Source organism: Merops nubicus, unplaced genomic scaffold (genome assembly GCF_000691845.1).
Source record: "Merops nubicus isolate BGI_N331 unplaced genomic scaffold, ASM69184v1 scaffold36643, whole genome shotgun sequence".
Taxonomy (NCBI): domain Eukaryota; kingdom Metazoa; phylum Chordata; class Aves; order Coraciiformes; family Meropidae; genus Merops; species Merops nubicus.
In genome coordinates, this window is record NW_008597588.1 from 1,711 (window position 1) to 18,045 (window position 16,335).

The 16,335-nt window shown below is 43.0% G+C and overlaps 1 protein-coding gene across 1 annotated transcript; it reads right to left on the reverse strand.

The window, feature by feature from the left end:
* Positions 1-1,064: 1,064 nt before the first annotated feature.
* Positions 1,065-15,243, reverse strand: ANKRD12 (ankyrin repeat domain 12; the record flags this gene model as incomplete). The annotated part of the gene is made up of 6 exons (XM_008936765.1): positions 1,065-1,348; positions 1,671-1,766; positions 3,508-3,651; positions 5,287-5,385; positions 9,461-14,115; positions 15,096-15,243. Coding segments are annotated over 6 exons (5,328 nt in total), but the record flags the coding sequence as incomplete, so codon positions are not given.
* Positions 15,244-16,335: the final 1,092 nt, after the last annotated feature.

Here is a 16,335-nt window from a genome sequence, read left to right on the forward strand (position 1 = left end):
GGTTAAATTTCACAATGCAGGAATTATTTTAGTTTTTCAGGCATGCTGAGATTTGAGAGGCCAACAGTGACTATCTGAAGAAACTCCGACGAATAACATGACCAATAAAATTTATTAAACATCATTTGTACAACTATTTACATACCCTCCCATAGATTAATATTAAAATAGACAATATACAATTTAAGAATTTTCATTCAAAGGCATTTTGTTGGAAAAAAATAGGCTCTGTTACGAGACCACCATATAAGAGCAAAAGGTTTTGTTCGTTTTACACAAAAATATTTCAATATAATAAGTCGTCAGTATGGCATTACAAGAGCAGACTGGTATGAGATATGATTTTGTAAATGCTACAGTTGTCTCATATTGAAGGCAAGGAGCTGGGGGCTCTCAGAAGCATGCAATAAAGGTCAAGTTGTGGTTTTTTACAGTTATGGTGATGAAACAAGCAGCGAAATCAAACACGTGCCATACAGAACAAAAAATGAATTGCCAGCCAGAAACGCACGACACTTAAAAACGACAACTTTGGTCCAATAAAACATTAGACAAAACCAGTTTTACAAGTTAAAATATCTATTTTATACAGGTCTGGACATTAATTACAAGACTATTTACATTTGCACAATATGTATAAAATAAATTATTTCAAAATGAAGACAATATTACATCTTTTTTCCAAAAAGAAAATTGTACAGTCATTTACAAAATAGAATAAGATTAATAGACTATTTTCCTCCAAGTTTTACATTTTCTTCCACAGGCTTTTTCATCATTTTTTCTGTGGGAGTTCAGCTGTTACTGAAGTTTCAGGATACAAAGCTTTATAGCAGATTTTAAGTATCATTTGGGGGTTTTTTTTGGGTGGCTGTTTTAGTTATTAACAGCTTCCAGCGCTGTTAAGTCACCGGGTTTCATCTTTTTCAGCAATAAGCTCTAAAGCCACAGGCAATTTTTAACTGGCAGTTACTGGAAAACTGACTTTTTACATTAGCCTCCATCTTCAGCGTGTCTCATGTCCCTGAAGAACACCTGGATTTTGAGGAAGGTGGAATGGAGCTCCATGGAATTAAGTGCTCTGTCTGAAAAGCAAACCACCTTTGTCTCTCAACCCCCTCTAGTCATCCAGGGCAAGGGCTGAGCCAGAAGATGTTTGTTGTCAGATGGGTGTCAGCTCAAAGTCGTCGTTCACGTCGACGAGGGGCACGTAGAACTCCTGGATTTCATAGATGCTGATGGATTTGTACGTGGCAGGATCGAGCTCCTGGAGCTTCAGCTGCCACTCCAGTCTCTGCACCGCGTTTAAAGCCGCTGCTTCGTGCTGCTGCCTCATCAAAAGGCACGTCTGGTTTGGGAGGGGGGGGAAAAAAGGGATTTCAATATTGGCTAAAACACTGCAATAAGTTTGAAAATAGAAAACAAAAATATGTAGGAACATCCTCACTGGCTGGAAGCAAACTCCCTGCTATGTAGTTAGAAACTTCAGGTTATTCCATTACACTATATAACAACAAAAGTTTGGTTTTCCTCCTGCTAGACCCTCCTTTCCATTACCCTTAAACCCTCTGCAACAGCCTATACCACCACCTTCCAATCTACTATTTCTTCACAGCAACATTAATTGGTTGGTTGGGTTTTTCTCCACGTGGAAAGGCAAAGAAACACACCTTTAATTTGTCAAACTTATCATCCACGTCCTGCAGCCATGACATGAACTGTCTGGCGTTGAACCGATCCCTCACCGACGTTTTGCTGTCATCAGCCTGCCAAAAAAAAAAAAAAGCCAGTTTTATTCCAACTGGAAGTTATTTGATGATTCACTCTTAAAACCCACTTTAAAATGGAAAAGCTACTGTGTGGGACCTTCCTAATAAACCATTTCAGGTGGAAAAATAAAGGATCGAGGTATATATGAGCAGTTATAAAGGTGGACCACCACTTTTGCTGGTAATTTCAGATTTCCTCAAGCTACTTACTGTACTCTGTTTCTGAAATTTAGAGGAGGCTTAAAGATATATTCCTTAAGTCTTCTTCAATACAAGCCAGACCCTTCCACAAAATGGCTATTTCTTGGTTTTCTCCAAAATTCAGTAACAAATTAAATGAATTATCCCCTCAGGGATAAGGAAAAACACGAATAAAGGAAAACTTAAGCACTCTGACTTAACTGCCTACCCCAGGAGTCAAAAGGAAAAATAAAAAACTTATATTTTTACCATCAAAATCCTCAAAAGGTGATTAAAAAAAGTGAGCAGGCATGTCTTATGTCCTGCTTGATTAATTTTTTTAATTAAAGTGTTTGGTAAGAATCTGGAACGTCACCTTGGCCCACTGTGAGACATGAGGTGCTCCCTAGATAGTCCTACAGCCAGGCTATGGCAATTTAACATTTCAATCACAACCACTACACAAAACAAGCTGCTGTCACTTTTTTAGGGAAAAAAGTAATGACAGGAATTTGTACACTGCAGCAATAAACCCTACACAGAGTGAAATCTCTAGAAGATATTCACTGTGGCCTGTATGACTGCAAAGCACTGCTCTCAAGGGCTTCCCAACATGTGCAGATGTAACTGGAAGCCTCCAAAGATCCAGAAATCCCACAAAAATATTTCTGAGGGAGTCATTCTCCAGCAAAATAAACCCACGCTTTGCTTACAGATCTCTCACAGCTATTTAGGAGCTGGAGCATCTCCAGAGAAGGGCAACGAAGCTGGGGAAGGGTCTAGAGGCCAAATGTGGTGAGGAGCAGCTGAGGGAGCTGGGGGTGCTGAGCCTGGAGCAAAGGAGGCTCAGGGGAGACCTTCTGGCTCTGCACAGCTCCTGACAGGAGCCTGGAGCCAGGGGGGGGTCGGGCTCTGCTCCCAAGGGACAAGGGACAGGACAAGAGGAAACAGCCTCAAGTTGCCCCAGGAGAGGTTGAGGTTGGACCCAAGGAACAATTTCATCTCCAAAAGGTTGCCCAGGGCTGTGCCAGGCTGCCCAGGGCAGTGGTGGAGTCCCCACCCCTGGAGGGGTTTCCAAGCTGTGGAGATGTGGGGTGAGGGACACGGGGCAGTGGGGACCTGGCAGTGCTGGGGGATGGTTGGACTGGATGAGCTTGAATGTCTCCTGCAGCCAGGACAATCCTATGATTCTGTATCATATTGTATAACACTGTATTATAAATTCAGGTTTTTGTTGCTTAAGCTCTATTTGTAAGCTTCCAAAATATGCTTTGTTCATGATTCAAATTTTATTTCCTAACATTCAGCAGAGTAACATTCTCATTCCACCCTTCTCATAATTTTTGGAGGTGAAGGAGGACCAGACATGGTACAAAGCAGCCAGCCAGCACACACACACCCCTGGCCTCTCCTTCTTGTACACCCAAGTGAGTAACCATCTATCGCATCCAAAATCTTCCTTCCAGACAAATCCTCAGTACGGGAACAGAATTTTCTCCAGAGATTCCTTTTGGGTCAAGCTAGAAAGAGCTTTTTTGGCTGAACTTCCTCCCTTTACCTGAGCATCCAGAGGCACGTTGTAGACCTCAGCATCCAGGAGGACAGTGCAGGCACTGAAGGGCAGTGTTTGATTGGCCAGGGTCCTTGCTGCTCGGTAGTGAACACGCAGGACTTCCTGCTCATTAGAAACAATGAGCTTCTCCTAGTTCAATAAGAGACCAACAGGCTGGGTCAATTAAGCATTTCAAGTTTGAGTCATTAATAAAGTCCACCTAAACGTTTCCTTGGAGGGCTTGCACTTCAGAACAGGGTGAGCAAGGTGCTGCTGGAGGGAGGAGTGGTTCTTCATCTCCTCAAATCCCTGATTTGAATTTGATGGAACCAAGAGTGTTCCCTGAAGGTCAGAACTGAAGACACCTTCTTCTCCCAACACCACCCATGGCTGAAGGTCATGCCCACGTCTTCCACACACTGGTACTGAGCCAGGTTCCAGGCAATGAAGAAGGTGGGAGATGGAAGGTAGGAGGAGCACAGGGTTGGGAGGGAGGTCTGTGAGCCTCCACTGTGTGAAGGTTTTTGCCACATAATACAATAAATACATAAATACAATGGCCAAGCAATCCAAAGCAGAAATAAAACTTGGAGGATAATTGAAATAATTTTTGATTTTTCATTGTTTAAACTGTTTTTTGAAACTCCCTAAATTCATTGCTGGACAAGGATTCTATCTCCTGAACTGAGACAAGAAAATGTAAAAATTATATAGAGAAATATATAAAAATACAAAAATTTGGCCAAGCTTGGCTTATAATTGTATTAAGTGGATTTGAAGAGCAGTCTATTTGAGGAAAATAACTAAAATATGAAGAGTTTTGTAAGACATAAAAGAATGTGTGTATCCATTTACTGCTCTGCAACATAATAGCTCTAATTTTTATCAGAAGAAAAGAAGGTGGATTGTAAGGAGCTGGGCAAACAGAAAAAGCCACATCTTTCCTCTGGCTACAAGTAATTGATCTTCAGTCAGCACTTGAACCACATTTACATTCTTTGTGCTTGATATTTTACTCTAGCTCTACCCTGCAGAACTGAACTCAGGTTTTACTCCTCCCTCAATTGGTTTGCAAAGCCCTGTTGAAATCAGCCTCATAAAACAACCACCAGATTGGCTTTTAATGAGCCAGCTGCTTGTGTGGAAGCTCTTCAGATACATTCTCCATGAGCAAAGGGTCCTGCCTGTGTCCACGAGCAACCTGGCACAATACTGACAGACACCTAAATCTAGGCTGCCCAGGAAAATGGTTTCAGCAACCTAAAAATACAGAATATTCTTAAACCAAGAACATCTTCTCAATTTCTGTGTCCAAATTCAGTGAATCCTGCAGATGTGGTTCTAACAATTTCAGGCAGTTTTCACAAGCAGAATATTGTAGGTAATGTTTTAAGTCCCAGAGCCACGTGTGTCTTCTACCAAGACAGAATTTACTCTTGCTTCAATTCTTTTAACTCCATTTGGTTCTGAAGCCTACAACCATTATTAGCTTTCAAAACTAGAGTCTGCAGCTTTCTTCCCACTGCCCCTGGGAAAAATCCAGGCCACATCTTAGAGCAATTAACAGGAAAAAGCTCTGATGTTCCTGATTTAACTGTTCACCCAACAGCTGTCCAAACCTTTTTCTTTTCAATTCAGAAGTTTCTCCAATTCAAAAATTTGGATAGAAGGCAGATTACTCCTGAATTGTTACTGAATTGAGCAAAATATAGTTGGCCCATTGAAAATGAAAAGCCCTAAAGCTTAAAAGCTGGGAAATAAAAAAATAAATCACTTTATTCTTACCCTTTCAATACTGTGCTGTAAACGTAGTTTCATCCTTACAACCTCTTGTTGTTTAAATAGCTCCTTGAGTGGGTCTGACAGTGAGGGAGGTGGTGTAATCTGTGGAAAAAGTACAAGTTAAAAAGTGCCTAGCCAAATATAAGAGCAAAGTAAGAAAAATACTGCCCCAGACGAGTCACTTGATATATCCATGCAGCATCCCATGGCACAGAAGGTGATCAGTCATATTCCTGATGGGACATAGGCAAGCACAAAAAATACACTAAAGCCCCAGGCAGTGGCTTAGAAAAGTGTTTCCTCCTGGCAGTTACTCCAATTAGGGTTTTTTCAAAGCTTATACCTAAAAAAAATAATTTAAAAAAGCCAATAATCTCAAGTGAGCCATCAGTGCTGGTACTGATTGGCTATATCCCAAATATTCTGCATTTTTAGTTGATTATAGTAAAAAAAACAAAGCAGTATTGCTGTCCTGACTGAGCTGTGTGACTAACACTGAAAAGGCACCTGGAGCCCTCATGGCAACTGCAGAAATCACATGTTTCTTCAGAAGTAGCTAATAAACATCCTGAGGAGTTTTAAGGCTCCACTCAGAGTTTACTCTCCCCAGTGCCAGTTCTGACTGTTCAGTTTGGTTTTAACAGCTGCTAGATGTAACAACCACAGAACCACAGAATGGTTTGGGTTGGAAGGGACCTGAAAGATCATCCAGTTCCAACCCCCTGCCATGAGCAGGGACACCTCCCACTAGAGCAGGTTGCTCAGAGCCCCATCCAACCTGGGCTTGAACACATCCAGGGATGGAGCATCCACAGCTTCCCTGGGAAAGCTCTGCCAGTGTCTCACCACCCTCACAGTGAAGATGATCTTCCTCATTTCCAGTCTAAATCTCCCCTCTTCCAGTCTGAAGCCATCACCCCTCATCCTATCCCTCCAAGCCCTTGTAAAAAGGCCTCAAAAGCATTAATACTGCTTTAAAAAGACTCATCAAAACTAAATGAAATACTGCTTACTACAACTGCTCAGAAACCACAGCTAGAATACACACCTACAGGTATTACACTCCACCTTGTTCCTAAAACAAATACAGAGATGAAAATAATCCTATTCAATTATATGGATCATCAATTATCAAGAAGTAATAACTCTACTCTGAAAATAGGGACACGTTGCATTACTAGTATCAATCTTACACCTACACACTCCAATGACAAAGGGATTTATCATCCAAAAGTTATTAAGCTATTGTTATCTTGGAAAATTATTTCAGGACAATTTTTCCCCCCCCCAACTGCAACTTGGTGTCTTTGGAATTAAAGAATAGAACAAATATATTGATAGGACAAGAGGAAATGGCCCCAAGTTGCACCAGGGGAGGTTTAGGTTGGCCCTGAGGAAGAATTTCTTGCCCTGGAGGGTTGCCCAGGGCAGTGGTGGAGTCCCCACCCCTGGAGGGGTTTCCAAGCTGTGGAGATGTGGGGTGAGGGACACGGGGCAGTGGGGACCTGGCAGGGATGGGGGAAGGGTTGGACTCCACCTCAGAGGTCACTGCCAACCCAAATGATTCCATGACTCACACAGTGATGCCTGAAATGCAGGGACAATTTCTGAAAGGCTGTGGGAAGGTAGATGCTCTATGTAAAATAACAAAGCAAAAACCAGGTTAACAGAGAATCCTTCAAGAGTCACCACAGAAAAAATTTGGAAGCCATTCCCAACAGAAAGGTCATTTTGCAGTTGCATTAAATGACTCAGTCTGTGTATGACAAGCTGTACATGTTGTCAATGTTCTGCATCTGTGGAGAGCCTGGGTGCAGCCCTGATTTCCATGCTGCTGCACAGTGTGTGAATACACAAACACTCATGTCATGTTTTTTTTTTAATGATATCTTTTTTTTTTGAAAGAAACATTAGACAATTTATCAAAATTCTGCCTTTACTCAAGTGACAAGAATCAAACAAAGCATTTAGCTGCATTGTAGGCTATTCTTCAGACAAACAGAACTAAAATGTTGAAAATATCTCTCTGTTTGGATTAAAACTCATGCTGCTTTCTTACACTTTACTCCTAATGGAAACACACACCAACTTCCTAATCATTTATTTTGGCTCCTTGGAATTTTTTTTCCTTCCCTTTCCCTCCTAACAGCCTGGAATAAAAAGCTCCATCTGTTCTTCAGGATTAACAGCATATACAAAACCACCAATGGTTTAACACATCAGCATCACCAGAACATGTATGTGTAGGGAGGCAACCCACAAATCTGAGTGAGATAAAAACCAGATAAAAACTCTAATCCTTCATGTCCTCAGTCAGCCTTTTTCAACCTTTTTTAGAGGTTTTTCATTGCAACAGGTAATTAAAAGCCATTGAGAATGGGGAGCATGCATTCATCTCTGATGTTTTCTTGGAACTAAGTTACTCAACAATTTGCACTACCATAAATTTCTTTTGACCCTTGTTATACACAGCAGGGAGGCAGGAAAGCAGCACGAGGCAGCACTTTAATACCATGTCAAGATCCCTCCCTTTCTTCAGTGCTTACACACGTTATCACTATTTATTTATGCCAGGGAAAAGGAATTCTACTGCCCAGGTAGAAGATGGGCCAGGGCAAAATACATGCTGTGCTTCTCCTCTTGCTGCTTATCCCAAATTCAGCACTGAGGGGTGCTGCCAAAGCAGTCAGTTGTAGCTTGGAAACAGGCTGTACTTGACTAGTAGCTGCTACTTTAAAAAATAAGAAGAAAAAATCCCTGCTTCCAGTGATAAAGACATATTAGAGAAGCTGCAATATCTACTGAGAAAGATTTGTAGCCTGGTACACTGTAGTAAAGCTTACTGTACATCCTAATTCACTTCCAGACCAAGGAAAAGCATCATCTCACCCACATCCTTCCTCAGATTGTAACTGATCTACTCATCTCAACTGTGGTCACCATCAAATAAGAGAGAACTCCACATGAAGAGTATAATTCTCTTGGGCAGACACAGGGATTATGCCTACCTCCAGCAGGAAGCCAAGATTCACACAGTTCAGTTCAGTAGGGATTTTTCCCTTCAAGGATTAAGATATTCCTGCCATTCCCCCTGAACTCAGACTCCTGCTAACTTGGCACATCTGAAGGAATGAGTGTACAGTCCAGTGCTGCTGAGTTCTGGCATTGCCAAGCTAGGGTAAGTCAGCCAGAGCACTGCCCTGGGACATCAGACACACACTCTCAGCTCACTTCAGCTGTCACAGGGGCTAACAAACCACTCCAGCAGGTTCCAGCTGCTGGGCTTTACCTCAGGACTAGAGCAGTTTAAGTGGATCACATAAAAAATGGAAAAATGGAAAACCTTCTCCTAGTCCCAGGAGTGACAGGACTTCAGAAAACCCTCAGTGCACCATGTTTTGGGTCTCTCCTGTCCCCTCATGCAGGACAACAAGAACAGAAGTAGGTGTGGTGAGGAGCAAGGAGGGGAAGCACAATTCAGGTGCTACCATGATGATGCTCACCTCAAACCAGAGACCTGCAGTGACCATGTTCTCTTGATACACCTTGAGGGGCACCTCCCTGGCCAACCTCACCTGGAATGTTTCTGGGGAGGAAGCAGTGTTAAGGAGAAACTGGGAGAGCTATAGCCACTCTGTGTATCTTTCAGTATAGCAGCTTCTGCTGAGGGACTTAGTATTTTGAAGCACTGCACATCCACCTCCCTGCCAAATGGAACAGCAATGAACTTAACCAAATTATTGCCAGCAGAAATTTGGAGCAGCTCTCAACACCTGACTTCACTTTGGAACGGGTAGGCTTTACAGGAGTAAAAACTTTGAGCTGTAATACTTGTCTGTGTGCCTTTTACAGATGTCACACGTGGGATGAGATCCACACATGACACACACTGGATCAGCACCCTGCTCTAGCTGCAGATGTCCCTGCTCCCTGCAGGGGGGTTGGATTAGGTGACCTGGAGAGGTCTCTTCCCACCCAAACCAGCCTGTGATGCTTTGTCTTGCAATGACTGTGAAACCACTGTTTAGATTTCAACTGAATGAGCCTTTTTCAACACATCACTGGCCAACATTCATCTGACATGTGCCAGCTTACTATTTTCAGCACGAGCCTTCAGAAGCCGGTTAGGAAGAACACGAAAGCACCCAAAACCAGAACCAGAGCCCAGGTTACTTACAGTTGGGATGCAGATCTTGCTGAGGGGGTTGCCATCCAGCAGGTAGGAGCCGTTGAAGGTCACGTACTCGTCGTAGTACTGAGGTGCCTGAGGAATGACACTGCACAGCAGCTTCCGCTTCTCCTCGATCTTCTTCCTGATGTGCAGGTACTCAAAGTAGGGGTTGGCTCTCTCCGAGCTGTACGGCTGAATCTCTTCCAGTTTCAGAGAATCCACCAGGGCTGCCAGGGACTGCTGGGTCCTCTCCTTGGCCTGCAGCAGGGAGGGGTTGGCCTGCACGGGCTGAGGCACGCGGGACACTTTCCTCTTGCGCGGGTGGTGGGCCTGGGCATCCTCCTCCTCGGTCAGCCGGATCCGCGCCCGCAGCGCCGCCGAGGGCTCCGCCTCTCTTTCTGCTGCCTGGGTGCAGCCCAGAGGATTCTGCTTCCCCTGGCTAGCCAGCAAATTCGCTCTGTTCCTCGTGATCCTCTGAGGTACCTCCTGCTGTTCCACCTTCTGATCCTCAGCGATTTCTTCTTCTAATTTATGCACCTCTTCCTGGGTCATCTGTGGTGAACTATTCTCCGGATTAGCTGAGGAGGAGTACTGTGGTGGATCATCCACCAGCACGTTCTCTCTGTCTGCAGGGCAGGGCTTCTTACTGGCTGAGTCGTTCATAATTCCCTTTGACACTCCTGAACTTAGTTCACAGAGCTCAGGGTCAGCCTTACTATCAACAATGTGCACCAAAACTGACTTTTCTAGGTGGCCTTTTTCACTTCTAACCTCTGATGCATCTGCTGTGCTACCATCCACTTCGACCTGAGTGCCCTTACAAACAACTTTGCCCAATGTGTATGAATTTACATTTAATTGCAAACCACTCTCACTTTCAGGAGCATCTTTCTCTAGTGGTGCTGTAGGTAAATCATTCCCCCTTTCACAGCTCTGGGAGACATCCTTCACAGAGCTCTCAGAATATAGGCCCAGGGGTGGCTCAGCCTTCTTCATGCTTGAAGGGAAGAAAGCATTTCCCAGCTCTCTGGTACTAGTAGCATCTGTATCCAAGGCAGAAGTTGTAGCTTGACCTAGATTTTGTTGTTGGGTGAATGATGAATCTTGACTGCTAATGCCTGGTAAAGAAATGTGTTTGGACACATCTGGCAGTGACTGGATAGGTAAAGAACAAGGCGACTGTGAAGGCAAAAATGATGCAGATTCCTGAAAACTGGAACTCCCCTTCATGTCAGCGTGCTGAGGCAAAAATTCAGATACCTGTTGCTCTTTCACTGTCCTGTTTTCAGAACAAGGCATTGCTGTAACACCGTTAGGATCCTGCTCTGGCCCAGCACAACCTGAGCTGCTGAACTCCTTGGTTAATGCAGGGAGTCTGTCCAAAGGCACATCCCAAGGGCTGGGTTGCTGATTCACACAGCTCTGACCGCACAGCTCCGAACGCATCGTAGAGTCTTCTGAGGGGCTCACCTGGGAGCTGGTTTTCATGCTGCCTGGACCCATCGTCACCTGCTTGTTGCCAACAGCTCCAGTTGGAGGGGATGTGAAGTTTGACTGCAGAGCAGACAAATTACCTTGAAACTCCCTCTGGAGCGTGCCACACGGTAGCTCTGGCCTAGGAGAGGCGCTGGTGCAAGTCTGAGCAGGCAGCAGAGCGTTCTGAGGCTCTTCTTCTGACACTCGTGGCTGCTTGCTGAGGTCAGGGACAGCAGCAGGCACGCTGCACCTTCGCACCTCTACGACAGGCCTACACTCACTCAAAACCAGCTTGGCATCCTCCACAGGCACCGACCTGACGTAGGTGGGCGGGCCCCTGCCGGCGAAAGGCGCCTTGAGGCGCTCGGGCGGCTCGGCCAGGCCGTCGGGCTCCTTCTCAAGGAGGGCTGGTGATTTGGCACTCGCCAAAAACGGTGACTGGGAGCTGGGGGTTTGGGAATCGGAACCTTCTGGCACGAAGTCCGAGTCATACTCCATCACAGGCCTTGGAGTAGCTACTGTGGTGTGAGACGGATCCTCGGAGCTGGCAGCTGAAACCACCAACACGGACCTGGAGCTCAGAGCTGCTTTGTCCCCCTCTGATCGGGGGGATCTGTCTGAACCCAAGGAAGGCTTCATGGCACTGACACCTCTCGTATCTACTGACTGTGATCTATGACTTGTGGCATCCTTCAGCTGCTTTTCCTTCACACAACCATCTGGCAGCTCTGAGCTTTTTGAACGAGTCAGCTCTTTGCTTTTGACTTCGGCTAACGGGTGTTTTGGTTTTTCTTTCCCCTTGTTCAGTTCCACACAAGCACGGTTTCTTAAACGCTCCTTCTCTTTCTGTTTTATTTTTTCTTTGTGTTTTCTATGCCACTGCTCTATTTCCAGATCCTTAAGGCTGAGCATTCTTTCAAAACTCGTTTGCATTAAATCATCGTTGACTAATCTCTTCTCTTTCGGCCGAGCATCCTTTGGGGCAGGAGCAGGTTTAGGCTTAAGTTTCTCCTGTTCCAGTTTCAGTTTAAGCAAACTGCTTTGATGCAGCTTGTCTTTGTGCTTGTCTCTCTCTTTGTATCGGTCTATATCTTTATCTTTTTTATCCTTCTCTCTGCCATCTGGAGTTCTCAACAAATCATCTTTTGGTTTCTCTTTTGAGGAAAGTTTCTCATGTGCTGTCCTGTTGCCTTCTGCAGCTCCACACCTCTTCTCCTCCTGCGTGTGCTTGGAGTTTGCTGATGCTGACGTCTCCTTGTCTTTGGATTTGTCTTTTTTTTCAAGTTCTTTCTCTTTAGTTCTGTTTTTTTCTGGTTTTGTGTACTCGGGTTCCTTTTCAGCCTGTTTGACTTTTCTTTCAGTGCAGTGTTTTTCTTTGCTTTCAGCCCAGTGTCTATCAGCCTTTTCTTTATCGTGCTTCTTATCAGGTTTCTCTTTATTTCTTTCTTTGTCATCAGGTTTTTTAAGAGCACTCGTGCTTTTTATCTTCTCATTTTCCTTATGGCATCTCTCTGCTTGCTGGGGACTGGGTTTCTCCTTTACTCTCTCTGTATTTTCATTTACTTCTGCTTTTTCTTTCTCTGCCTTGTATTCAAGCTTTACCTTCTTCTCCTTTTCTCCATTTTTTCTTTCTGTCTTTTCAGCATCTTTTTCTTTGGCCAAGGTTCGCTTTTCAGTCTTTTCTTTATTTTCCTTGACATTCTTTTCCTGCTTCTCAGCATCTGTTTCTTTCTCTATTAAATGCACACTGGCTGCATCATCTTTAGCACCAAAGCAGAACAATTCCACTTCTTTATCTGCAAGCATCATTTCTTTTTCTTCTTTCGTGTCTTTTGTTTTTTCCTCCTTGAGAAACTTCTCATTATCCTTTTTGTTCTTCTCCCTCTCCTCTTTAGCATTCCTCTCTTTCTGGAACTGTCTCTCCTTAACTAACTTATCTTCTTTTGCCACACCTTTTTCTAGCTTTGATTTTCTGTCTGAAGAGAGAGATTCCTGTTCTGCATTTAACAACGCATCTTCATTTTCATCACTTTTGAAGAAGTTCTCTTTCCAAAATTCTCTGTCAAACTCAATACTCCTTTGAACCTCTTTAACACTCTCTTTATGTTTATGCTTTTCCTTCTCCCCGTCCTGCTCCTTTCTGTGCTTGTCCTTTTCTCTTTCTTTGTGCCTTAATTTATGCTTTTTGAGTGTTTTCCCATCCTTGTCAATCTTTCTCAGAGTACACTCCGAATTCTCCAACGTTGAGCTGTTCTCTTCCTCTTTCATTTTAGGACTAGATTTTTCCCCGAATTCCAGGGGAAAATCTTTCTGATGATGTTTGCTTTTTTCTTTGTGCTTGCAAGACTTGCCACTAGAACTCTCCACTAGATATTCAGAGTCAGGGTTGTGATCATAGTGGACTAGCTCGGAGGGCAGAGTGACTTCAGAACCTCCTGGTGATAAGCAGGTTTTGGTGTTTTCTTGCTTTAGAGGTGTTGACTGTTTTTCACTCAATCCACAGGGGTGCTTTGGAGATTTGCCAGCAGCAATATGAAATAGATGTAAAGAAGAGTCTTCTTTTGGGGTGAAAGACTTCTTAAAGGTTTCTTCCTCCCTAGTTTTATCTAAAGAATCTAATGCTGAAGTAGCTATGTTTGTTACTCTGGCATTTTCTTTTTCTTGCTTTAATTCTTGATTCTCTTTGTTTTTGCTCTGATTTTTTACCTTCCTTTTAACTTTGCCTTTTTGCTTGTGTTCATTTGTAACCATGTATTCTTTTTTCACTCTGACATCAGAATTGGAGGTCTCTGAAACAGAGCAAGGAGAGACTATCTTCTTGTCCTGAAGTATTTCTTCATCTGAACTTTCAGAACTTGAATAGAGAACTCTAGATGATTTCTGCTTTTTGCTTTTGAATGATTTTGAAAAGACAACTTTCTCTTGTTTCACAAACAGGCTGTTCTTTTCACCTTCAGCCTCCTCCTCTTTCCTTAGGTCTTTTCTAAGAATATGTTTGTCATCAATCATTTTTTTCATTTCATCTTCATCATCATCTTTAAACTCATACTCATCCAGAGCAGATGGAGGTGGTGCCTTACTGGGGACTGTTTGTTTCCTGTCGTTGGCCACAGAGTCCTTTTCTACTTCTGAATCAACATTCCCCTCTACACTGGAAGGATTTACAGATGGAGGTTCTTCAGAATCTAGAGTAAGAAAGCCAAAATATTGAATATTGAAAATATTGAATGGAGAAAATATTGAATTCTGAGACATTCTTCACATTTTAGTTCAGGATAAAATATTTCCATTCAGCAGTCCTACTGCTGTAAAAATGGGGAAAACCCACAGACTCAAAACACACAAACCTCCTCACTAGAGTTAAGCTTTTTAAGAGAAAGCCAAAGGTCATGAACCAAAGTGCTCCTCACACTTTACAGCTCCCACTCAGGTATGTAAAAATAGGCATTTGTGCCCCCATCTAATAAAAGCCCTTTAAATTTTGTAAACCTCAATCTATGGTGCATAATTCCTACCTAGCCTGACTCTTTCTCAAGGACATCTTACTATGGTGACTCATTTGTTTAGGAATTCATCAACTGCTGTGGTCTCTAATGACTAAACTGCATTCCTCCACATGAACTATTTAGTCATGTTTCAACAGCAGATGAGCTTTCATTCTTAAAAGACAAAGAGCTGCTCCTGTAAAGAAATTCCCTCATGAATCTTTACACATCTGAGCAGGCTGCTGATTAAGTGCAACCACGTTATACCCACAGGTATCAGACACTAGGTCCTGATTCATCTACTAAGGATGTGAGAGAAGTGACTTTGGGGATATTTTCCCCCAAGAAAACAAATTTGTAACTCTGAATTATTTGTATCATAATAGATGTGGTATTTTCCTCTGTGAAAAGCACCATTCTGAGGTAGAGTTGATTTGGAGAGCAAGAAAGAGCTTTTTAAATTCAGAGAGGGAGGATGAAGAGTCAGAATAAACATTTCAGTTAATTCAACTGAAAGATTTAAAAATACCTCTTCAGCTAAAAGTGGAGAACAACCTTAGCAGGAGCAATTGCTACTTGCAGCAACTCTTAATAGCTAATACGATGCAAAAGATTAAACCCACCCAACTTCAGGTGAACTGATGCACTTGGAGGATGCAATTAAATGCAAATCCCATTACCTGAGCAACTCTCCTCGTCGTCAGAGATGGGCACCTCCCTTTTCAGCAGCATTTCCAGCTCTTCTGTTTCAGCCACATCCACGGGCCTCTCCCCATGCTTATTGGCTTGAAATGGATTCCCACCGTGGCGAAGCAACAGCTTCACAATCTGCAGCATTCAACACACAACCTTTAGGTCTTCCACAACGTGTCCCTTGTGATAAAAACCTTCCATTGCACACAAAATGTGGGTAATGTGATACTCAATCCTCAGCTCCCACCTAGGAAGCTGAGACTGGACAGCAAGACTTCAGCAACTAGGATGCAAAGTCCAGGTCTACATCATCTGCTCATTAGAAGAGGTCACGGGGAGGACTAAAGAAAGTTGTCCTCTATTACATGGGCACCATAGTGGCCTTTTGTCCTTGCTTGAAGTTACAATACCAAGGCCACTGCATTTTCAGCACAGTGTCCTGCATAAATTAACCCTTTTTTTGGTCCTACATGCTAAGAATGGGGCAATTCAGTGATATGTTAACAGGGAACTTCACAATTTTTCCAGTTCCAGTGTCAGTGAGATGGTCGTAGATCCATACACTGAGACCAGACAAACATGAGATCCTGTCCTCCAAAACTCTGCTCCAGTGTTATGCAAGTTCCATCTAAAGACCCACTTTTGTCTAGACACCCACAAGGCAGTTCCTAAACAGTTAACACAAATCTCACAATCAGATTATCAACATTCATCTTTCTAGTCTTTCCAAAAGATCCTTCTGAACTGGAGTTGGAAAGTGTACTTGACTTCAGGATATTTTCTATTTTTCTGCTTTAGACAGCAGATTGCACACATAGTAATGAAATCAAAGAAATATGTAGGGAGAGGGGAGTAATTTCTGCAGCTAGTTTATAGAATATAAGAACAAAGGGACAAACTAATGTAAAATACCTACAGTGCTCCATTTATCTTCTCCACTTAGTAATTACTGGTAAATTTTTAAAGAAGATCTCAAGACTATACATGAATTCTTTATATCAAAGCTCATGAACAAAAACATAAAAGGTAGAATATATAATACAAAGGAAAAAAAAACCCACTTGATCTGGGTAAAAAGGGTATTATGCTTTTCTATATGCCAAGAAATAACAAATATTTCCCCAAATCCAGAGCATACTGTTTGGAGATATTTTTCTTTTGAGAATTCTAGACAGTAGAAGTCTTTCAAAGAAGAAAAAACCCAGTCATTAAAATTTTTATTTATTA